The 24327-nt window shown below is 39.9% G+C and overlaps 3 protein-coding genes across 3 annotated transcripts; 2 read left to right on the top strand and 1 right to left on the bottom strand.

Annotated features, from left to right (window-relative positions):
• The first annotated feature begins 602 nt into the window (after positions 1-602).
• LOC146482974 (uncharacterized) lies at positions 603-5195 on the top strand. The gene is made up of 2 exons (XM_085106483.1): positions 603-879; positions 3691-5195. The coding sequence occupies exons 1-2, from the start codon at positions 705-707 to the stop codon at positions 4728-4730; spliced, it is 1215 nt and encodes a 404-aa protein (XP_084962609.1). The 5' UTR covers positions 603-704; the 3' UTR covers positions 4731-5195.
• A 4248-nt stretch (positions 5196-9443) lies between these two features.
• Positions 9444-24111, top strand: LOC146482972 (soma ferritin-like). Its single transcript, XM_085106628.1, has 8 exons — positions 9444-9560; positions 11270-11368; positions 18539-18584; positions 19354-19472; positions 19734-19826; positions 20485-20538; positions 22726-22851; positions 23429-24111. The coding sequence occupies exons 1-7, from the start codon at positions 9558-9560 to the stop codon at positions 22813-22815; spliced, it is 504 nt and encodes a 167-aa protein (XP_084962754.1). The 5' UTR covers positions 9444-9557; the 3' UTR covers positions 22816-22851; positions 23429-24111.
• Positions 17030-17751, bottom strand: LOC146482973 (uncharacterized). Its single transcript, XM_085106633.1, has 2 exons — positions 17395-17751; positions 17030-17154 (listed from the first exon to the last, which is right to left on the bottom strand). Exons 1-2 carry the CDS (start codon positions 17749-17751, stop codon positions 17113-17115), a joined length of 399 nt encoding a protein of 132 aa, XP_084962759.1. The 3' UTR covers positions 17030-17112.
• Positions 24112-24327: the final 216 nt, after the last annotated feature.

The raw sequence follows: 24327 nt of genomic DNA, 5'->3' as shown, positions 1-24327 counted from the left end.
TGAACCTGTCCGACTAAACTCTGTCAGTATGACCTAACAAGCAATAATCATCGGTAAAGGTACTCACAGTGCGTGATTTCTTGCTTATCTGTCAATATTTTACCAAATTATTTTTTCGAAATTTCCAGGGGTTTGAGTTAATATAAAAGCGAATTGCTCAGAAATCTCTATTGTATGTTGAACCAATTTAGCCGAAATTTCTAGATAGAGAGTGAGTCACCCAAGTCACCCCTAAATCGCCAAATAGCGTGACCTTATATCCGTCACGCTTGAGAAATGGACACAACATGTCAAGTCATATCTAATCATCGATGTAGCAGAGGAAGCTAAAGGGCAGCATGATAAAATTTTAATTTGAATAAACTTTTGAACAGACCGAAAATTTATGGGCGTAAATGATTCTGTGATTTAGTATTCCCAGCTGTCGGTACGACAAACAGACAAAATCCCATAAATTACTTAGACAATTAGTTAACACGGAATGTTTCCAATAAAGCGTCAGTCGTCGAGGCTTCACTCATCGCCCTTTGTTCGAGTAAAATAAAACCCAATAGCCTCCTTAACAGCAAACAATAGCAATGAATATAAATGTTTCGTTACCAAAGCGACGAAGGATAAGTTCCATAATCCATCGGAAAATGTTTTTCTCGGCAAGATCAACCATCAACTTCATGGTTTGAGCCATCGGTCGCATTATCAGCACAATGGAAGGGAAATTGAACGAAACAGGGCAAGAAAACCTCCGTTTGCGTTTGACAGTTCCCAGTGGTTTTCGGAACCTACTCGAAGGACTTACTATGGAAATTTTACGTTCGAACCCGAGTGATATTTACACCTTTGCCGCGGAGTATTTCAAATCACGGTTGCAAGAAAGGGAAGGTGGGAGTTTTAATTGCAGCGTTCGATATTTCAGTGATACTGTAGTTAAAAGATTGTGTCCAGTAAGATAGCAATGTTTAGTTAGCGTAGAAGAGTAAACCTAAGAAAGCGCTTGATAAGCACGAGGTGCTTATCAACAACACAGTCTCTCATGTCGTGTAAACTGTTCTTCTTCATTCACCACCCAAGAAACATCCCGTGGGATCGATGTCTTTGTTTCCTTTTAAACAGTAACCATTGACTGATCGAAACAACAATTTCAATATTTGACCCTTTAACATAACTTGCGCTAAAAAAAATTGATACTACATGTACGCTGTGACGGTTCTGACAAAATAGCCCAAGGCTTCAAATGGCGGCGTGCGATTGATTGAACGTATGAAGATCAGGAAAAGAAATGGATTTTAAATGCGATTGCTAATTAAAAATTCAGAGTCGTAATGTATTTCCATCAGCAGGAAACATTTACGGCTTCACTGTCAGCTATCACGACCTTGGTCATGTAAAATAATGTTCTGGCTTTTGAGTCTGTGGTTTATAACACCATCGTGTAGTGATTTTCAACACTGTTTGTTATGCTGACAAAGGTGATTTGAGTATGTGGATAAAATCTTACAGTGTGACGAGTCATTTGAAAGCTATTGAGTTGAGCAGTACTTTGCTTTTTCAAGACTTACTGAAAATATATATTTTTTTTCAATTCTGAGCGACTGACCAGCCGAAAAAGAATCATTAAGATGAGTGTGTAAAAGTCTAAAAATAATACTGAGAACCATTTCTGCTAGTTAACCGGAGAATAGCTTTAAGGTATAATAGCCTCTTGTTCACCACTGTAATTTTTGCCAATGTTTTATGGTATACAATATTCTGGAAATTTACCATTAGCAGCCTAAATTGATTCTAGAATCATGACAAAATCGATATGCAACAGGGCGACTAATAGACTGTCAGCTGCCCTAGGACATCTGCAATGAAATTTGTTCTTACGTTTCGTACGGTATTTGAGACAATTTACAATAATGTTCCATTGATTATCGGGGATCTATGGTGGGCATCATTCGGTGTATTTTTCTTTCGAAAAGTTTCGATCGAACGCAATATTCGGCATTAATTGTCACCTAGTTAAGATGAATAAACTGGGCTATATATTATGCGAGTGATCGCGTTTCCCGTGTAGCGGCGTGAAGCTAACAAACGAGAGCTAAACGAAGAAAACGAGAAATATACGTAAACCACAACAAACTACCGACAAAAATGGTAAAATCGAGACTGAAAATCGTAGATTTTCGCGATAAGAGAACAGAAATGGATTCGATGCCGCGATAAGTATCATTAAGATATTGCACGCGTTTAGAATGACTATTATTTTAAAAGCATATGCACACCTGCTCGTTTGTTTCACAAAAGTAATTTTTCTTTCACATAAAAAAACTGTTAATTTATTTCGCTTAAGTTAAATATTCTCAAGTAAATTTTTCCTCTTTATCGTTTACCGAATGGGACTTCCTTTCGTTTTGATTTTCCTGGTAGCGCCGTAAAAAAAAGGAATGTGATCTGGGAAAAAATTAGTGAGTAAACACCAGTGTTGTGCCTTTCTTGTATTTCTTATATTTTCACGAAATCGTTAATTACATTGATGAAAATTTCCCACATTTTTTTTTTTTTTTTAATATAACGTCCTATTGCTGTAACATACCGCTTTTCCGTGTATCATCGGACAGATACAGATCAGGTGAGTTTCTCTAAACTAAAAGCCTGAATGGTTTCTGCATTTTTAATTTCAGTCACCTCGAAAGTAAGCAGGGCCCTAGAAAACTAGCAAAAATCGCGTTCGCCGCTTCGCGGCTCTCTCACGCGGGGAAAAATCAAGTAAAACCTCTGGGACCAGGCTACATCATAGACAACAATAACAAATTATTTTTGTAAAATACAGATAACCAACTAGTGCCATAGGAATTAAATACGACAGAATGGTCACATTTTAGGATTTCATCCAGATTCAAAAGTTAAAAAATACCTTGTACAGCACAACAAACAGTACCACAGGAAAGTACCGCTCAGTAGCTTTCATTTGAACGGTCACACCGAAGGAATTCATCTACAGCCTCAAAAGTTAGCTTGAATTTCAGCTGTCACGGGAGTATGCGACCAGAGGAGACAGCTGAAATCCAGGCTACTCAAAAGTTAGAACCACATAAACAACACAATAGCTTTTATTTTAATTGTCATATCCAAGTATTTCAACGACAGAGTACGTAAAAAAGTTGTAACCAGGGGTTATAACGATTTTGTACAGCACGATAAACATCATCACAGAAAAGTACTGCTCTGTAGCTTTTATTTGACTGGTCACACATTAGGATTTCATCCACAGAATCAAAAGTTAGAACCACCTTGTACGGCATAATAAACAGCACCACGGGAAAGTACTTCTCGGTAGCTTTCATTTGAACGGTCGCACTTTAAGATTTCATCCACAGAATCACTTTGCACAACACAATAAACAGTATTAAAAAAGCTATCACTGCTCAATGGCAGCATTCTCTTTTTATTTATTTATTTATTCTTTTTTTATTTATTTATTTATTTATTTATTTATTTAATTGCTGTTATAGTACAGAGAGATATAATAGAGAGGGTTTATGTTACAAGATAGTTAGATTTCAAGAGGTCAGAACCACCTTGAACAGCATAATAAACAGCTTCAGTAGCAAGAATTACCTAGTAGCTGACTCATTTAGTACCTTGTTTACCAAACTGTTACTTATCTATTATTCAGTTTATTATTTATATATCGGTTTTTTTTCACAGTGCGAGGGTATGATGACTGTTTATTGGGGTCACAGATAGATGGTTACTACAGATATGAACCTTTTGGAGGCAAACGAGATGAACTTGAAAAAGCAGCCACGAAAATCCAATCTACTTTCCGCGGCCATAAAGCAAGGCAAGAAACTCAGAAACGAATGACGCCAGAAAAACAGCAGGTGGAGGAGGCATGGCATTCTTCTGGTGACGTGCTGGATAGTTTTGAAGGAAAGGGGGATGCAGCTGCCGCTCGCATACAAGCCGGTTACCGTGGTTACAACACACGTAAGGAGCTGAAGGCGCGAAATGAAGCCGCGACGAGAATTCAAGCTGGTTATCGAGGTTACACGGTCAGAAAAAGCTTGAAAGAAAAGCTTGGTGGAAAGCCAGATTTGCAGAGGATTGATGAAGAGGAAGTATCGGAGGAGAGCAAGGATTTGGAAAGCCGTGAGGAAGAAGAAGCCGCAGCTATTAAGATCCAGTCCGCGTTCAGGGGTCATCAAACGAGGCAAGCAGTTAGGAATGAAAAAGATGGTAGAGGTTCAGCTAGAGAGAGTAAAGATTCAGCGGCAGAAGATGCTAGCGCAGCGGCAAACGAAATGCAGCGTGAGGCTGCTACCAAGATTCAATCAAATTACCGTGGTTTCCACACGAGGAAGCAGCTAAACGGAAAACAAGAGGCGGCCACAAAAATTCAAGCTTGTTACAGAGGCCACAGGGTCCGCAAGCTTCGGCGCACGCAGTCAGAGGCTGCGGTCAAAATACAGAGTTACTACCGCGGGTACAAGACAAGAGAGCAGCTCAAAAAGCGTCATTCTACGAAAAATTTCCTTCAGGTTAGAAACGACGACGAGTTCGCGCTCCATAGAGATAGTCGAACATCGTTTAGTCTTCCTGAAGGAGTTCAATTCGAAGGCAACCTTGATGATGATGATAGTGATACAGAGATTGAGAAAATGGTGGAGCAGCAGGCAAAGCAGGAACTAAAAGTGATCGAGGAAGCTGCGAGCCCCGATTTGAAAGACGATAAAGGTGACAGTTAAGTAGCCAGGGTTAATTTTTTCACTTGCACCACATAAACAGGTGGTACACAAACACTACAATAAAGTACTGCTTGACAGCCTCCTGCAAACGTTGTGGACGGGAACGGTTAACGTAAACGTGGTGGCAGGGTCCGCGCATTGTTCAGACTTTAAGAGGTCTGTGTTTTTATAGGGTTTTCACAATTTTTCAGTCATGTGCAATGTAGGCATAGCCGATTATTTTGTCCAAATATCGTGGTTAGAAAAGGAGGAAGCCCTCCGTGACTCCTACTGCACGTAAGCTTGGTGCTTTTTCGCTCGGTCTTTCGACCAATTTTGGTAGATTCTAGATCTGTGAGTACGGGAGTACAGATGACGTAAAACAAAGAAACAAAAGACAGAAAATAAAACAACTCTAAACAAGACCTAACCACAAAAGGCAAAAAAATAATACAAATACAATGCTTTCCGCTACTTGAAGAAGGACCCTCACTTGTGATCCATGTTTTAGCCTCAACGCAACGCATAATAGAAACCGGGCTGACCCAGTTTCGCTCGCTTTGTTGAAAAACAAAAGTGTAAGTTTGGATTGTAAAAGTTCGGTACTGATGAAATCGTGTTCAGACTGGTGCTCGGTGCCCGCGTTCCCAAATAGGAGGCCTGGAACCGAAACGTGGTGCGGTGAAATAGCATTAAGACCGCCTTCAGACTCACTCTTGTACCCGTGCCCGGATACCATACCCACGTACCTAGCCTTAACGAAGCCTAATAATAGAGCTCGGCACATGCGTAAGGGTAGTCGTCATGCCGAGGTTGCTCCTTACTGTTTGTAGTCTTTTTCATACATGTGCACCATGCAGAGCATAGCAGGTGCGCACGCGCAAGTTTCAACAAAAGCCTCATTATTCTTTCGGAAAATGCCCCTACAAGCACGAGCTAGATCTCGTCGACTTCTGCCTACAGTCTCAGTGTAAGCAGTAGCATGTACATAGCTTATGTAATAGAGTACCCTTCGATTACCAATTCAACTTGAAAACAATAGCCCTTTTCACGGTTAACTCTGCTCATTTGCATTACAATGAAATCTAGCATGTATGTGAGGCAATTTCGGGCTATTTTGTAGTTTTAGCCCGAAATTGCCTCGCATCCACGTTGGATAACATTGTAATGCAATGAGAAAAATCAATCGTGAAAAGGGCTATTGTCTCCTCTCTGTCAAGTGCCTGCTCTCGTTTGATCTCGCAACCTTTCTTCATCTCCTAAAGTGCACAGTGGAGTCCTTACGGTCTTCATTTTCTATATTGCAGCAAGAGCCAAGTATGCATCGCGGTAATCAGAATTGTAAATAGATTAACAACGGTTTCTTTTGAGTGTGTGAATAACCCCTCTGGCCAATCAAACAACACGTAAACAGGACGATGAACCGATCAGAACTTACAACCGGATACACACAACCGGCGTAAAGCGTGCTACCAAGTCGTAAGGCGTAAGGCGCGGGAGAACGCGTGCTAGCAATGCGAAGGGGCAAATCGTGGGAAAACGCCTGCTAGCAATTCGAAGGGGCAAAGCGTGGGAAAACGCGTGCTGGCAAGCAATTATCATGTCGTAAGGCGTAAAGAGCGGGAGAATACGTGCTACCAAGCCATGATTGGTTTTGGTCTTGTTTTTCATTCGTTGAGAAAATGGCGCGAATCTTGTTAACCAATCACAGACCGAAGAAAAGCAAAACCAAAATAATATAAACGCGGAATTACTTTCGACACCCAACTGACAACCGCTCTAAAAAGACAGGAATATCCCGGACTGGGGTTTAGAGGAGGCTTAAAAATTCAGTCAAATTTACAACCTATTAAACGACAACATGATGTCTCCAAACCATAAACTCTAGGGCTGCACATATCTTCAGGTACTTAGCTCTTATAATATTTCAGAGTGTACCCCTGATTACCAACCCTGCCTCTACGCTACCTAGAGCTCACGCGCATGCAATTAAGTTCACTTTTCTGGCAATTACTCGCTCTCGCGCTCTAGCTACGATTTTTTTCTAATACAGAGAGCTAGGATCTCTTTGTCTGTGTTTCTACGTTACAAAAAGAAACTATATAAAGATGAAATAAGAATTGTACACAAACTATCCCGGCCTATGGTGCACTCAAACGCCTCATGCGCTTTTAAAGTGGGGACCTTTAACTAACTACAAATTTAAATTTGCCGTTAAGGGAATTTTACGATTTTGTCGTTCGCTGTTCTGCAGGATAGTGTGCTCATTGACGAGTGAGAGATAAGGGTGGACATATTGTCATTGCGCGTGCGCGGGCTGTGCCAGTTCCCAAGCGTGCATTGGAAAGAAAAATGCATTAGTAACTCAAATGTGAACTGCAGTCCACATTTGGACTATTGCAACTCTCTTCTCTTTGGCATTCCTAAAAATCAACCTGATCGTCTTCAGAACGGTGCTTAACGCAGCTGCCCGATTAATTTTTGGTATACCTAAATTTGATCACATCTCGTCTGCCTTATTCCACCTACATTGGCTTCCAGTTGTTTATCGCGTTCAGTTTAAACTCCTGCTTTTAGTCTATAAAACTGTTAACGATCAAGCTCCACAATTCATTAAAGAACTGCTGTTACCACATTCCATTTCAGTCTATCGCTTACGCTCTTGCGACCAGGCACTTCTTTTTTTGTGCCGATAACTAATCACAAGACCTTTGGTGATCGGGCCCAGTTTGCGCATTCTGGGCCATTACTTTGGAACAAACTCCCTCTCGATATATGATCCAGTCCGAATGTTCCTATTTTTAAATCAAAGTTTAAAGACATACCTTTTTAAGTTAACATATAGTTTGTTATCACTTTAGTCCGCTTTTTTTATTGATTTTAATTATGTGCTGTAAAGCGCTTTAGAATATTTTATAATTTTAGCGCTATATAAATTAAGTTTATCAGTCACGCGACTTTAAAGAAACCGATACGTTCTGTTTTGCATCTCTGATCGTCATCTATCGGCTCCCCTTTAAAAAAAGTGTATTTATTGGGCTCAGTTTATTGTCTGCTCTGTTCAGGTAACCAAAGTATGGTTGTGACTCAAAATTTTCAAACCTTTCATTTTTGAAAGAGCAAACATGGCCAAACAGCTTTTCTGATATGTGATCAGTGACAAATAAAAGCTATGATGACCTCGAGCCGAGAAAACATGAAAAATTGTGCTTATACGTTTTTGTGATAACTGTACCTTAGGATACACCCTACAGGAATTAATTTCACATTTAACCCAGTAACTCATGGTTATAAATTGGAATGGTAGAGTCAGGCCTGTACGGTTTGGAATTAGATTGCAACCGTCCCCCATTTATCGAGCAAAGAATCGCACGGGTCGAGGAAGAGGAACTCGCTCATTTTTCGACCGTCTCGCGCGGTCCTCAGGGGGGGTACTCCCTTGTATGGGCTATATAGGTACTATGTGCGGCGCCAAAGGGTATGGTTTTTTGGCTGTTTTGGTCATAAATAGGGTATTGCTTTTAGCCATTTTGCCGCCATTTTGGTAATAAATAGGGTATAGATTTTTGCACTCTAGTCCTGGGTTTTCTTTTTTTTTTTTTTTTTTTAGAAGAAGCTACTTCAGGTCATAAATAGGGTAGGGAAAATCGCAGATTTTGGTCATAAATAGAGTAAGGGTTTTGGGAAGCGGGCTGCACACCCCTACCCAATTTTTTTTGGAGTACCCCCCCCCCCCCCCCGGGCGCGGTCCTCACTTGAAAAAATATCTCCTACTGAGAAAATAATGTTTGTGGCCAGGGAGGCCTCCCTGGTTTGTGGCCTAGCTTGTACGTGTATTGTCCGTAAAACACATTGCAACAAGCAGTCGTCTAATTCAATTATTTAACGGACTTAGTAGCCAGCCGTATTGCAAAGGACATATAATTATGATGTACCCGTTGTATTTGGGAATCACATTGTATAGCTCCTACTTTTAATTCTGAGCGGTATATTTACGAGTGAATGCTTTGTGTTTCTATCATTTCGCTCTGTATTATGTGTAGACTGTGTAGACAGGGCTTCCGGTGTAGATATGCCTTGAAGATAGAAGAAACGGGTGACCTATGTTTAGATTTAACTAAATCGTTAAGCACGCATTAGAAGTAATTCGCAAATGAAAGAACTTTTCTGAATGTTCTTGTGACTTTTGAACTCATCTTGCCAACGCTTCGGTTCAAAGCTGTGAAAGATATCTATCGACTGAATATTGGCCATCCTGTTTGTTTCTACGCATGACTAAACTTACAGGTACAGTTAAGCAGCTAGTTAGAGTTTGATTCCATATATATATTATACTCGATTCAAGTTTCGAGATTGTCTTGCTAACAAAATTAACGTTCAAAAACATTTAAAATCCATGTGACGTCTAAGTTTGGTTTCAATTTCGGTTAGAGGTCAAGGTTTGAATTGGCTTGTTTACGATTGGAAACCTATTTGCGTGGGCCTTGTGCACTCCCAAGCGAAATAAACAACAAAAACGTTACAGAAATCAACCGAAAGAAGGTCGGGCGACTTTCCCCCACGCCGTTACAACGTTGAAAACGAAAAGTCAGTGGCCTCAACTGGTCACTGCACGTGCACGTGCTCTACAAAATGTGCAATCGTCATAACAAATTCCTTGAGAACGGCGATCCCATTTCCTATTGGGTGAAAGTTAAGCTCACATGATAGCTCGCATGACTACTGCCAAATATAATACATCATTTTGCTTTAATTACTTAATTTACAGTTTTACTGCTTGGGAGGAAACCAGTTCTGCTTCGGTTCTCAGATACAGTGATTTCTAGAACTGATCAGTTCCATTTAAACATGGTAAGTGCTAAACTATATGATGCTTACATTGGGCTTTCTTTCTCGTTGCCATATACATTTGCAAAAGCACGAGAGAGCTTTCATTTCACGCAATGAAACTGGTATGGATGGTGGGCAATTCGCCAGCAAACGGTATTCCGTGTTTCCTTCCTTTAAAACTCTCCGTTTTCGCTACAAATGGCTTGAATTTATTCCTAAATGTCACTTTTGTTCAGCTTGAGACAAAAAGGACTGCGTGTTTGCTTAGAAATCTAACTACGCAATAGCGTCCAATCCGCATAAATTAGCAAAAGAGAAAGGACGTCTAACTATAATTCCCGCTCTTACGAGTATTGAATCTGTCATCTGAAACTTAATCTATAGCTTGGGTTTACCATTTCTGTAGATTAATTCCAAAAATGAGTTTTCTATCGGGGCGATTTTAAAGCATTCGATGGTTTGTTCGCCGTGCTGATGCGTAACCAGCTAACTGTCAGTGAAAGCGGACGTGAACTTAGTACATGCACATCCGAAGAGTCTGTAAACTCTGTTTGTAAAAATCGGGCCTTAAACTCTCTAAAAAGAAACTTCCCAGTGCTGTGTCCATTGCAGCACTGCGTGTGATCTGAGCTCGAGCAACTCGAGTAGTCATGTTTTGATTGCTAAAGAATGTCATGGCTGGGAGTGGCGGAGCACTTGAAACAGATCATCTCAAATACTATGTGTACAAGTCTACACACTCAAAAATGTTGGAGAACATGGGTGCTTACCATTTACACAAACCAAACGGATGGAAATTTTCGGCATAAATACGAAATGATTTAGCTTGTCTTAACAGAAGATGGGTAACATGCAAAATGTATGAACATCAGCTGTAAATCCCATTTACGGAGTAATAAAATGTATCACTTTGACCAGAAGCCTATAATTTCAGAAGTACTCCATATGGAATGATACGTACCGTTTGATTTTCCAACTGGAAATTCCTGGTTTTCCATGTAAATGGTAAGCACCCCATGTTTCCAGATAACCTAGCTCCAGAGAGTAAAACAAACAAACAAACAAACAAAGTGGCTGCTTTCCTCAAAAGATAAACTCCTTGAAAACCACTTTGTGAAGGAACTTTCCGGTTAAAATACTGATTAAACAGATGCCTACTAAGTTGTAATTTCTGCCACAAATTTCCACTCATTTTTTGCTACTTAGATTCTAAAATTTCGCTATCCCTTTGCATACTACGAGGGCTAAAAAGGCCCCCCTCTTAGTTTGAGCCTCCCCGTCGCTGTCATTCATAGGTCTAAACACATATTTAGTATTCTTCGTGTCAAATTATTAGCTTATGAACAAATTGTTTACAAACCCTTCGGAAGAGCGTAGATAACTCGGTTTTAACGGTAGATGATTTTTCCGGTGATTGCATTAATTCGCATGCAAATAACTGTAAAATCATCAACCGTGGAATAAATCCTTCGGGTCAACAGTAAATTCAATATTGACAGTGTAGGTGTAATCCACTAACATTTCCTGAGAATTTTGTTCATCCGTCATTTTGCTGGGACTAATTCATAGAATGTGGTTACCGAAGTACACGTGAGTAGGATTTTCAAAGCCATACATTGGAAAAGAAAGAGAAAAAGTATCTAGATTCATGCACATGCGCACGAAATGCGAAACCCTTCACTCAAGAACAATCCTTCTCAGCAACTAATCATATTATTTTCTCTTTGCAGAATACTGTTGTTTACCTGTCTGTGACCAGTTTTCTCTTTCTTGGTATCGATCTTACTTGTGCGCAAAGAGCATCGTGCAACCTTGCAAATCATATTCAGGTGATAACAATATTTACATAGGACATCTTTCCCCTCCTTTCCTTCCCTAGTTTAGCGTTCCTATGATGATTCGGCAGAACAAACAAAAAATTCTGCTGAAATATTGGTGGCAGAACTGCACATACGTCGACCCCCATAAAGGACGGTGCCTCCTGATTTTAAGAGTGTTTTTACGCAACAATCAGGACATCTTTGTGTCCTACGATTTACCTTCCCTGATGACCAATCTACGTTTAAATGAAACAATATAAATTCTGGCAGAAAAAGCGTTTATGGACGATTATTTTAACAAAACGCGCAACCTCAACATAAAAAACGGACCTAACTGAGCTGCTGGGAATTGCGACCAAGAATCAGCTGTCCCAATTCTAGGGAAACGTGTACGAACAAGTGGATGGAGTTGTAACGGGTTGCCCGCTTGGATACTCATGTCCAAAGCTTTTATGTGCAGCGTAGAAGAACAGTTGAAAACTCAAAGTAAGATGCCAGCCTTCTTCAAACGTTACTTCGATGACAAACTCAGCAAGGTGCCTGATTACTCCGACTGCCTCTGAATTTCACAACATCGAACGAAAGTCACCCCTCAATTAGCCTGCGAACGCAGACGTATTTCCAGCTGTCGAGATTCATATTTTTCGGCGGAGAGAATCTCGACAGCCGGAAATACGTCTGCGTTCGCAGGCTACCCCTCAATCAGTTTTACAACGGAACTTGAGGACAACGGCAGGCTTCTCTTCCTGCGAATAGAGATTATTAGAAACAATTCCCGGTTGGCCACGAAGGTCTATAAGCAACCGACCGATACTGGGCTACTTCCTCACCAGCAAAGCCACGTTGATGTAAAGAACAAGAATTTGCTGCTCAAATCAATGCTTTACCGTCCGTTTAAAAGTCGCCTCAAAGTTGGAAACTTTTCCACCATCCGACAATTTGTGGAGGAGAACGTTACGGAGATTGAGTGTCCCCAACAAAAAGTTCCTGGAGAGCGAGAAGTTCCCGTTAGAATCGTCCTACCATTAAAGACCAAAGATCAGCGAATACAGTTCGCAAACAACTTGGTGATCTTAGCCAGAAGATAAATGCCGATGCCCGTCACATTTCCACCAGTCTTAAGATCAAGGATGAAATCAAAGTAAACGAAAAAAAACCCCGGTCATTAACCAACAACGCGCTGTTCATTCTTTTAAGTGTGATCTGTGCGATACGGATCATGTCGGAAAAAAAGTGCCGACACTTGCATCAATGTATTGACGAACACAAACTGAAATGATCGCCTAGTGGCAATCACCTAAGAAAGAAACATGAAAAGGCGCCAGACAACATTGCACCGAACTTCAAAATCCTGAAGGCTCGAGTGCCTGATATTTGAGGTGCTTTTCATCCGTGAGCTCAAACTAAAGCTGAAGAAACAATGCGATTCTATCCGCGTGAAGTTATTTAACTATCCAGAACTAGGTTCAAGACCTCTTTCTTCAGAACTGCTTTTAAATGGTAAATTATGAGATATGTACTGGGAAATATTCAATTCGTTTTTTGCTTCAGATGACATGTTATCAGTCTAGTGATTTCACATTCGTTTCTAAATTAAAAATAGCTAAGCGTTCATCCTAACTGGTTTGATAGTTTTAATCTTTTCAATGTATTTTATTTATATTTTTGCTTCTAACATTTGTTGTGTATACATTTTTAACTTATTCTCAGAATTGTAAAGGGCTTTAGGGCTTTATGTACCTTTCGGCGCTATAGAAATTATGATTTTTTTTTTTTTTTTACTTCATTGTTCTTACCTACACCTTTTAGCGTTTTTGTTACTATTGCCGTCTCTTGGATTAAGTGTTTGCGATCCGCACAAGGTTATTTATTCTACCAGCTTTTTACGCCTGTATTTGTTATTGTTTGTATGTACATATTTTAGCGCTCTCATGCACTGTGGCGACTTAGTTATTCATAGACATTCACAATTGTATATACATGGACATGCTAAGTTATCCTAAACACTGACTTTGAAATGACCATTGAGCGGTCGAAAGAACGTTCGCTTTTAGCGTTTATTTTTATAGAAAAATATTCTCCAAGAACGCGGGAAAAGCAGATCGTAACAAGGGCTATTGGAAATCGAAAAGAAAACTTGGGCTGGCAAGCATTTTTCAGAGATAATTAGTTAAGCAACAATAATTCTAAAAGTGTTACAAATGCAAAAGAATGTATGCCATTTTTTTCCAAACTGATTAGCGCAATTATCTATGAAAAATGAGCGGTTACTCCTATGCCCCATTCACACCAAGGCTCAAACATGTTTAATCGCTGTTTAGTTAAACACAGCTTAAAATTGTTTCCTTTATAATAAGCTGCTTTCGATTTTTGTCGCCTACAGATTTAGCACAAATGAAAGCATAAGTTAAAGTTTACTTGAATCGTATGTCAAAGACAATGGCTCAGGTTTCTGTTACCAATTTTCATTTTGTTAAACCTGGTTTAATTAAACATGTTTTGTTGGTGTGAATTGGGCTTCAGTTTTACTTTTGGATTCCAACAATCCTTGCCAACATCAGCTTTTCCCTTATAGTTATAAACCATGTAAAGATATCTTTGTTTCAGTAGACACCGCTGTTAAGAATCAGCACCATCTCTAGAAGTACAGAATCTAGCGCAGTAGCAAAGGGAGGCACCGTCCTAAACGATCAATTATGAAAGTCCTGAAACAGTCATCACTGTAATATTAAACTAATGGAACTAATTTGAAGACATTAATTCCGATGATGGCATTTCAAATGCTGGTACATGGTATGAATCAATGTCACGTAGATTTGCCTGGCCACAAACACCCAAAATTTTATACATGTAGTTTGTCAAGGTTCTACTAAGAGGGTCCAAAGCCAATTTTTTTTTGTTTTTGTTTTGAAGCATCGATCCTAACCATGGAATTCTCCACTTACTTTATGTGGTTTAAGACCTTGTCACAGGATTTTCTTGATAAGGATGAATTTTGTCACTTTTGTAGGCAGCATTTTAGCAACAATTATCAGAGAAACTTTGAATTTGTGACCAACTAGTAGTATATTGTGCAATAGTTGTCACAAGCCTCTAACCATTCATCAGCTTTGTATTCAAACCAAAGTGCCTTTCCTACTACATCTTGTGGTAAATTCTGACAAGCCCTTGTTTATCACCTAACCCCTATGAACCGGCAACCTGCCATTTCCCAAGGGCAACTGTATTGCCTTTTTTTCTCGAGAAAACAATCAGATACACTGTAAACCTCTGTTTTTCAGTTTCAAAGTAATGAAAATTATTCAAACAGCTAAAGTAACCTAAAACTTAACCACATTTTGGAAGAGGAATACCGTAAAGACTCTGTGAAGACCCTCACCCCCTTCCCCCCGAGATCTGAGAATTTAAAAAGCCTTTACGTATGTATGAGATTTCAAAATATCTATTACGTTCCTGCCTCACAACCCCCAAACTGAACACCCTGTTTGACAAGAATTCTCAGTGGTTTTAGGAAACGCTTGAAATGGATATTACCACTGTACCATCAGTGGCCAGTTCCTCTCTCGAATGAAGTTTACAATCACCGTTACTGAACTATGCAGCATAGGGTCTGTAATGGTTTCTCTCAAGCCGGAATGGAAATGTTCGATTCCCGGGTTGATATATACGCAGTCGATATTTAAACCATCGGACCAATATAGGATCATCAATCTTTTCCTTATTTTCTATTCCTTTAGCCTTGGGGCGTCCTTACATCGAAGCGGTCACTGAAATCATTACATTGAGGAAACACCTAAGTATCACAAGGGGTCTTAACTTGAACTGAAACACGAGCTATATGTTTACCTAAGCTAATGCGCTAATCACAAGCAACGTCAATCTGATCAGAGCCATCTCACAGCTTGCACATGGCTCTCTTTATTTAGCTCCTTAATGTACTTCAATATGTACTATCTTATTTGCAAATGATAACAGACGTTGCACATTGGTCTGCTTATTTATGGTTTATAAGTCCAGCGCACGTTTATACTGGGTTCTCATGCATTTCTTCTGTACGTGATGACCCTTCAAAGGGGATTCCCTGGTCTTTACTCATCTTGTGTAGACATTAACAGCAAAATCTTGTGAATCGGTCTCTCCAACATTGACAGTGGCTGATTTCTCTTTCCGTTTGATGCTAGGCTCTAACTGCTAACTTCCACCCTCACTCTGCCAACTAATCTATCTTCGTCCAGCAGAACTTCAATGCCGCACACTCTCCACTGGCTTCTAGGTATGTCATCCTCTTTGATGATGACATCGTTCACTTGAAGATTTTTCCTTGGGCGGATCCACTTCCTTTCCTGCAAAGAAAGGAGAAACTTCTTTTTCTATCAACACCACAATTCATTGGTTAAGTGTTGTACCTGTCACCACCATTTCCTTCAATAAAGGTCGGCAGACTTAAATACTCCTAGTGGTGGTCTTTCCATGCAGTAGAGCTGAGAGCACGCTTCTCACGGTTCGAATTTGGTGCTCCCAAATTCCATCTATGTGGTTGGCAAGGGGGGAAGTTATATTTAACTTTCACCCAATCATAATTTTCCTTCAACATCTCTGCTTTGACTTGATCTTGATCCATTTTGGCTAGCACTTCCTTTAGTTCTCTTAGTGTTCCAATGAAGTTCAACCCATTGTCGCTGCGCATCTGGCACACGGGACCACGTCTGCATATGAAGCGGCGAAGGGCATTAATATACGAGTCCGTGTTCAAGAATTTTGGCCACTGCTGGATAAATTGCTCTTGTGACTAGGCAGGTGAATAAGACTCCACACCGCTTGAGTTCTTTGCGTCCTTCATTCACGTACCAAGGTCCAAAATAGTCCACTGCACAGAATGTGAAAGGAGGGGTGGGTGTTAGCCTGTCTGCTGGGAGATCTGCCATTTTCTGCTCCTAGATCTTTGCTCTGAGCCTTCTGCAGGTGACCCATTTGTGAATCAACCTGGAGTCCATTGTGCCTTTCGTATGATCCAGTAGCCAGAGGAATGGATCTCATTGACAGTGATCTCCTTTCCTTGATGTAGAGCTTTCTCATGGTAATGTTGTGCTAGAATCTTGCTTCTGTGTCCATGTCCTGGCAGGACGACAGGACGCTTTATGTCTTGAGATACACTTGCTTGCTTGATGCATCCACCAACTCTCACTAGATTGTTTCGATCTAGGAATGGATCTAGAAGGGACAATGGACTAGCTCCTTTAACTTCATCCTTTTTGACCACGTTCCTCAGCTTACTGATTTCTTCCTTGAAAGCTTCTTTTTGCATGTGTCTTATGATTTATTGTTCTGCTGCGTTTAAATCTTCCACGTCAACTGCGTTATACTCGCATGCTGCATATCTTGTCTTTACTCCTTCTGTAGTCATCTGCTTTCCATGAGCTCAATCCAGTAGAATCTTTCAATACCGCAAACACACAGCTACGGCACGTTTTGGACTGAACCAGCTTGAGAAGTATTCCAGGCATTGAAGCAGGGTCGCGGTTTGTTTCTTGCTGGTAGCTAGGGTGATGCTTCTTTGTCACCCAGCTGGAGGGGTTGGGGCTCACTCTTATCGAATTCCTTCCAGCTACCGCGGACGTCCCACAGGAAGGTCCCTGAAACCATCTTGACGATTACAGGAGGTCTTGGGGACTCAGACCACAAGAAGTATCATCAGCGGGATTGTTCTTTCCGTCAACATAGTGCCACTGTTCTGGTACGGTTTGTTTCTTGATTTAGGAGGTGTAGAAGCAACGTGCATCGTTCTGGATGTATACTTGTCAAACATATTAATAATTCGTCAAAAGAAAACAAAGAAAATCACTACCGTGACCGTGGTTTGGATGTGTGATCCTAATTACCTTAAAATTTTGCCAACTTTAGCCTTGAATTTCTTCAAGAATTATAGATCATTTGAGAAGCCATATCAAACACTCGAAAGTGTGTTTCATTAGACATCTAAACACCTCGTGTTTGGATATCTGATGAAATATGCTTTCTCGTGTTTGATATATTACCTGAACCACTTTGCTATCGGTCCAGAACATTTCTTCTAATTTATCGCGTCTAAACTTTTGGCTCAGCATGCCGCTAAGTCCGATGGTCACCAGGGTGGCTGTTAGGTCAAATCGCGGTTTGGTGATCAGCTTTAAAGGAGCCACACGTGCCTTCTCCATCACCAGTGAGCAGTGTACTTGGTCGCTTGTGTCCACAAGACAGAGGTAAGAACACTGGCCATACCCTTCTGTGCTAGCGTCCGAAAATTGATGTAACTCAATCTTGTTGGGGCTATCCATTCCCTTTACCTTGAAACGTCTTGGGACTTCTATCACTTCCAGGAGAGACAGTTCACTTCCCCATATCTTCCACGGCATCCATAGTTCATCAGGTATAGCATCGTCCCAACCAATGTTTTCCTTGCATAGCTGTTCCAATATTCTTGTAAGCCCTTTTCAGTGCGGTTTCTGTTGCGACGTTCCGATCGTTCTTCGCATTCTTCGGTATCGACGTGGCTGTTTTCGTAAAGTTCTTCGTTGTCAGCATGTGCACCTTCAAATGTTTTAACTTGTTCGATTTTTTCCACTTCATAGGAATCCATGGTCTAATTTCAGCTCATACCTCAAGTCATGCAAATTTACTGTTTCAGTTTGAGTTCCTTAAGGCGTTCGCTTAACCCTCGTTGTTGACTCTCAAGCCAGAATGGAAATGTTCGGTACCGGGGTCCTTGGAGCGTCCTTACATCGAAGCGGTCAACTGAAGTCATTACGTTGAGAAAACACCTACGTATCGTTGAGCTCAGATCATGGCTTGAAATGATCACATATTATAGTAATGCGCACGTGGTAATTAAGAGACTTAAGAGCGGCCAAATCTGCCAATAAATCTCGCTGTAGAATCACAAACTAACGTAACATGACTAAAGCCTTGAGTAAATTGTTGTCTACCAATGTTCGCGGGTCTTGATTATTTTCCGAGAATTTCGCTCTAACTTGTCTTCTAAGGTGTTCATCACAAGGGTGAAGGGCTCTTACCTTGAACTATCTGCCTAAATTAATGCGCTAATCACGGTAACGTCAATCAAATCAGAAGACACCTCACAGCTTTATCAGAAGCTGCTACAGGGTCCTTTACGTAATATACATTTCACTGCTTTTTTACTAGGCGAACATGAACTGGGGTTATGGTAACAACTACAAGGATTATAATGGTGAGTTTTACATACTCTAATACTACTACTACCCAAAGGTCTGGAATTCCATTTTGCAAAAGAGGAAGAAAACGAGTCAATAGCTCACACTTTATACCTTCTTCCTTAGAGTCAACCGTTAAAACCACCTTGTCCAGCACAACAACTGAGACAGCACCACGGGAAAGTACTACTCAATAGCTGTTATTTGAATGGTCACACTTTAGGATTTCATCCACAGACTGAAAAATTAAGATCACCTTGTCCAGCACAAAAAACAGCACCAGAGGTAATTACTGCCAAATAGATAGACACTTAAGGGATTTCACCCAGAAATCCAAAAGTTAGAACCACTGCACTAAACAGCAACGCTGGAAAGGACCGGTCAAAGGCTTCAATTATTGAATGGTCACACATGACAGAACTGCTTTTTTCAGCACGAGGAACAGCACTACAGGAAAGTGCTGCTTACCAGTTTTCACGTGAATTAGTGACACTTAATATTTTCATCAACTGAGGCAAAAGTACTTGCAACCTTTCACAGGACAAACCGCATACCCTACTCACAAACTTTCATTTGATAGTTCATACATAAACTTCGAATTTCGACCCAACTTTTACAGTATATCAAGCACAGCTCCACCGAAAACTTTCACAAAACTTTCTACAAGCGGACACACTCGTACAGTAACAGTAAGCTGGCTCATCCATGAATTGAAGTGTTGATAATTATTGCAACAATGTCAAGTCCTGTGACTCTATAACATTATTTCCACTGTCCTCCACACAGGACAAAAGACTTCAGAAGCTCCTTTGCCACGTGTGGCTCCCTTCCAAACGAACACTGAAGAGGAAATTAACAAGCAAATAAACAGGGAACTGTTTGCCCACTACACTTACTTATCCATGGTAAGATGATCAATCATTTCATTAGAGGAGGCCCTAAATTAATCCAACCACTGCCTTTGAAAACAATGCCAGCATCTGCTGTTGCAGACACTGCAGGGACATAAAGCTAGTTATGGATGTTCAAATGTACAGGAGAATGCTAAATTGTATTTTCAGTTGGAGTGGTCGTTTTGTGAGTTACCTAAGTTCACAATAGGGAAGGGTATGTGTCATCCGAGAATATCGCTTTTCTTAAGTTTATGTTTGTTCCTTGGTATCCAGGCCATGCATTTTGACCGTGATGACATCGATCTTCCTGGGTTCAAAAAGTTCTTCAAGGAGTCATCAGAGGAGGAGTTGAAGCATGCGCGACTGGTAATTTAATAATAATAATAATAATGAAATTATAGTATCATCTTGACCAGGAAAACCTCATTTGCATTTACTTTCTTGGCTTCGATAAACAGAGATATTATCGCAGTAACTTTATTTAAGTGTCAATGTGTTTTGCTAATTGGGGACACTGAAAATGACTCAAATAAACATTACAAACTTACAACAGTTCTTTTTAAAAATCTCACCTGACAGGTAGGCTAAAAAGCTGCCCGTTTCAAGACATGTCCAAGGATTTGCACAAGGACTACCATGAAACAATATTCAAAGTTAATTTTTTATCCACTCTTTATGTTTTAATTTAGACATGAGTATATTTGTGTTGTCATATTTTGGTCTGTTGCACCTTGATATTTAAAAGGTGAATGAAAGAGTCACTCGCTGAAGAGAAAGATTAGTTGTAGACTGCAAAACAGTCGTTTACGGACGTTTTCAGAAGGCGCGCGTGATCCTCTCGTGTAAAGCGCGCGAGCCTCACACGTTCTCCCTCGCCGTTTTTAGACCCGCTCCAGACCTTTCGTTCGATATTGACCGTCGCTCACGTTCGCAAAAAATACGACTGTTTTGCAGTCTAGATTAGTTGACGAGAGAAGGGAATCAAGTTTTGAGAAAGTTAATTATCTTGATTTTAACTTAACAGTTGATGGAATATCAGAACAAGCGTGGAGGCCGTGTCAAGTTGCACCACATCATGGCGAGTTAAGTTGTCTTTATTATCAATAGGCATCTATCAATATCAAGTTGCCTTAATGAGATTTTGGGTTCAAATCAAATGTCCAGGCCATTTCTGGGAGGTCGCACATGTCACTTAACAATAATTATTTAAGGTTACCGTTTACCATTAGAGGTGTCTCGCGTCCAAGCGATGTAGCGCGTCCGGTTTAAACTGTAGATACCTAAAACCCTATATCAAATTAAAGCTTATAAAGCTGGCTATCAAACTATACCAAGACGTTTGAAATAAAATGAATTGTCGAATTTTTCACGACCTCTAAATGCGAGCGTCCGAATCACCTTTTGATAGCTACAAGTCAAAGCGAATTTTGTTTTTCGCTAATTTAATTTCTTTCTCAGCTTCCGGACCCAAAGCGCTAAAAGAACGTGTCTGCGTTTTGCCCTATTCAATTGCAGTGAAAAGTTACAGAACATTTTCGAAATAGCATTTAAAAAAATGTGGAGTAATTGTACAAAAATCGCTCTCGGAAAAAAAATATTTCAAAAGAAAAAATTCGCAGACACGTTTCTTGTTGTTTATATGTTTAACTAGCTACTGTCCAAATTTGAAGGCAAACGATCAAATTCCCTTTATGTTTTAGCCCTTTAATCCTTTAAAGTGTCCCCTTCAAGTGAAAAAAATGAGTCGAGAAAACAGCGCTAAAAATTCGACTATTCTTTTTTTTCAAAATTCTTGGAATAGTCTGATATATAGCCAGCTCTATAAGCTTTAATTTGATATAGGGGTTTAGGTATCTACAGTTTAAACCGGACCCGCTACATCGCTTGGAAGCGAAACATCTCTAAAGATATACGGTAATAAAGCAACAAAGGAAATTACTGCCCAATAGCCTTCATTTGAAGAATTTCACTTTGCAGACTCTGAAGCTATAGCCAAAATGTATTCTAGCCTCTCATACACCTAAGAATGACAGTATGGGAGAGTACATGTACACGCAATAGAATATAAATATAGAGAAACACTTAAATATCAATTCCGACAAGGCCAAAATTGTAAGGGTCACGATAAAAAAAATAGGTGTTATAAAACTGACATGGAAATACATTTTGAATGAAAATATTTTCGCTATGAAGCAAAACGCATATGTTAGAAAGTAATAAATACGTTATGGGCAATAACATAAAAATAGCATTACTGTACCATTAACGAAAATAGACGTTATAAACATCAACAAAAATATATATATACGTTATGAGCACGCGTTCCTTCGAAACTCTTTGTCGAACATGCTCGTGATTCGCAGACAGCATGCAATACTATTCACCAGTTTAGCTTGCGCCGCAGACCGTCAACAAATGAGCTTTTAGCCGGCCTCTTACAAAATCCTAGACAGCAACAACAATAGTTCACGACCTGTCTTTCAAATCCAGTAGACGAATTTCGTTCACTGTTCAGGCATATCGTTAGTACAAAAACAAAAGGCCGCTGTGCCGAGATTTCGCCGATTTGGCCATCGGCGTCCGAGAGGGCGTTATTCTTCGAATTGCCAGGTCACCAAGACGACATCGCATATTTTCTAATACGTTAATTTTCTCGCAATGTAGATGTCTGCTTGCTTGCTTGCTCCAAAAGCGAAGGCAATTCTCGGAGAAGGCCGTCTATAAACCTCTTTTCGTCTGCCATTTTCTTTTGTTACAACACACAAAATCTTTGTGATGGTTTTAGTGACCACAAAACAACGATGTGATCATATATTAACGTTATGGTTCATTTCCTTATAAGTAAATATTTTCGTTCACGTATTTTTTGTCGGTTTAATAACACTCCCTATATTTTGATCATGACCGTTCTAATTTTGGTTTGGTACGAATATTTAAGTTTTCTTTATATAATAATAATAATAGTAATAATAATAATAATAATAATATAATATGAAAAAGTGAAGATTGGGGGTATATTTACAAGCAAGAAATTGAAAGAAAAATAATACTACAATTCTAGCTGAATCATATTGCTAAGTCACTATAAAAACATAGCCTACTTACAAAACAATTCTTAAAGCGCTCAGTGTTTATTTAAAGGACGTTGAGATGTTTTTCAACGAAGGCTGTCAGAAGAATCTTTTATAGTCGCAAAGATGGAATATAGTGGGTGGTAATTCGTCCATACTCAAGCATGCTATACTGTTTTGCCTCTGTTTTATAGACGCCCTGTCAGGACCAATGGGGAAATGGTTTGAACGCCATGGAGGAGGCTCTAAAGTTGGAAAAAGATGTGTACCGACATTTGTTGTAATTGCACAACACTGCTAGTTCCAACAACGACCCACAGGTATGATGCTACATTCTCTGTACTGATTGCTGTGATAATAGTTCTGAGAATTAAGCAGCAAATCACAAAAGTTGAGGGTTTCATCAACAGGAACAAAAGTTTGAGCCACCTCAGTTGTACGTGCTTTGCGGCATAATAAAAAGCACAATACTAGGAAGGTACGACTCAAAATGATAACATTTATTTGAGCAGCCACAAAGGCTTTAAAATTGATCCACAGACCCAAACGTTAGAACCATTTTGTACAGCGTATTAAATAGTGTTTCAGGAACATACTGCATGCATAACAGCTTTTGGTTTCAACAGCCATCACCTTTGGATCACATTTGCATTGGCGCTATAATTGGAACCACCTCGGACAACATAACAAGCACCACAACGTAAAGTAACGAGCAACTGCCATTTGAGATACTAGGCACTCAGGATTTCAAGACTCAAAAACTTGGATCAACTTTCAATGGCATGCATGATATCAAACTTTCTGAAATCACTTCTCTGTGACTTACATATTCGTCTCCTAACAGAAAAAGGAAGAGTTGCAGCTCTAAACAAATTTACTTCCTTTATTTCTTGACAGTTGCAAGACTTCCTGGAATCAGAATTTCTCGGAGAACAAGTGGAAAGCATCAAAGAACTATCCGACCACGTTAACACCCTGAAGCGAATGTGGGGAACAAATGGAGCAAACTACCCTCTTGCTGAATATCAGTTTGATGTGCACACCCTGAAAGGAGGAAAAGCTGACTAAGGGTTCCTGTGTCAGTCTAAACGACAAGTCGAATTTTTGAATTGACAAAAAAGTAGGTTAGAAAAGTGTGTGTTAGGTTTAGACAATCACATTTCACAAATTTTAATGTTGCTTTTCGCTGTACGAAAAGTCGTTTTTTGGGATTTAAGTTGTTCAGAAAATATAGATTTTCTTTTTTTTAGTAGGAGGATATTTCGGTTGCATAATTCTTAGAGTTTATGCTCTCAATAACAGCTTGATAGTTACTCGTTAATATTTTTATCCTGTGGTTTTGAAATTATAATCAACTCGAGTGGACATCACAGTAGAATGTTTCGTTGCTTTTGATTTTTTCTGACAAATGTACGAGCTAGGAGACAACTGATCAAGGATTTGACATTTGTTGAGTACCAATGTATCCTTAGTTTTAATTTGTTTACGGCGCACGATTGATTCTAGCTATACACTGGTGTGGAGTCAGGCCAAATGTAATTTTTTAGTTAGTTATTAAATTTCATTTTTAAAAATGTTAACTCTGAGTTTTGCTCTGAGTTTTGCTTTGCTTTGGGTTGGGATCCTCCCTCCACCCTTTGTATACGGCTATTTCGACAAAGGTTGTCCAAAAAGTGTAAGGTCTCAGTTCTTGATGTTTTAGCCTGCGAATACAGCCGCCTCTCATTGCTTCTGGTCCGCGAGGGGCGCTTCGCCGTCAGACAGTCTCTCTGGGCTGCATTCGCAGGCTATAAACG

This window comes from Pavona decussata, unplaced genomic scaffold, assembly GCF_977016875.1.
Source record: "Pavona decussata unplaced genomic scaffold, jaPavDecu1.1 SCAFFOLD_41, whole genome shotgun sequence".
In the NCBI taxonomy this organism is placed as follows: Eukaryota; Metazoa; Cnidaria; class Anthozoa; order Scleractinia; family Agariciidae; genus Pavona; species Pavona decussata.
The sequence above is the reverse complement of the archived record's forward strand: the minus strand, read 5'-3'. Positions and strand labels throughout refer to the sequence as shown.

What these genes read in the sequence shown, in the direction of transcription:
- LOC146482972 (XM_085106628.1), top strand. An exon ending in CAACTACAAGGATTATAATG is followed by an intron (nt 18,585 to 19,353) that starts GTGAGTTTTACA and finishes TCCTCCACACAG; the next exon opens with GACAAAAGACTTCAGAAGCT. An exon ending in TCAAGTTGCACCACATCATG is followed by an intron (nt 20,539 to 22,725) that starts GCGAGTTAAGTT and finishes TCTGTTTTATAG; the next exon opens with ACGCCCTGTCAGGACCAATG.
- LOC146482974 (XM_085106483.1), top strand. Translation starts at nt 705, where the DNA reads ATGGAAGGGAAATTGAACGAAACAGGGCAAGAAAACCTCCGTTTGCGT. An exon ending in ACGGTTGCAAGAAAGGGAAG is followed by an intron (nt 880 to 3,690) that starts GTGGGAGTTTTA and finishes TTTTTTTCACAG; the next exon opens with TGCGAGGGTATGATGACTGT.
- LOC146482973 (XM_085106633.1), bottom strand. Translation starts at nt 17,751, where the DNA reads ATGCCGTGGAAGATATGGGGAAGTGAACTGTCTCTCCTGGAAGTGATA. An exon ending in CCGATAGCAAAGTGGTTCAG is followed by an intron (nt 17,155 to 17,394) that starts GTAATATATCAA and finishes TATGTTTGACAA; the next exon opens with GTATACATCCAGAACGATGC.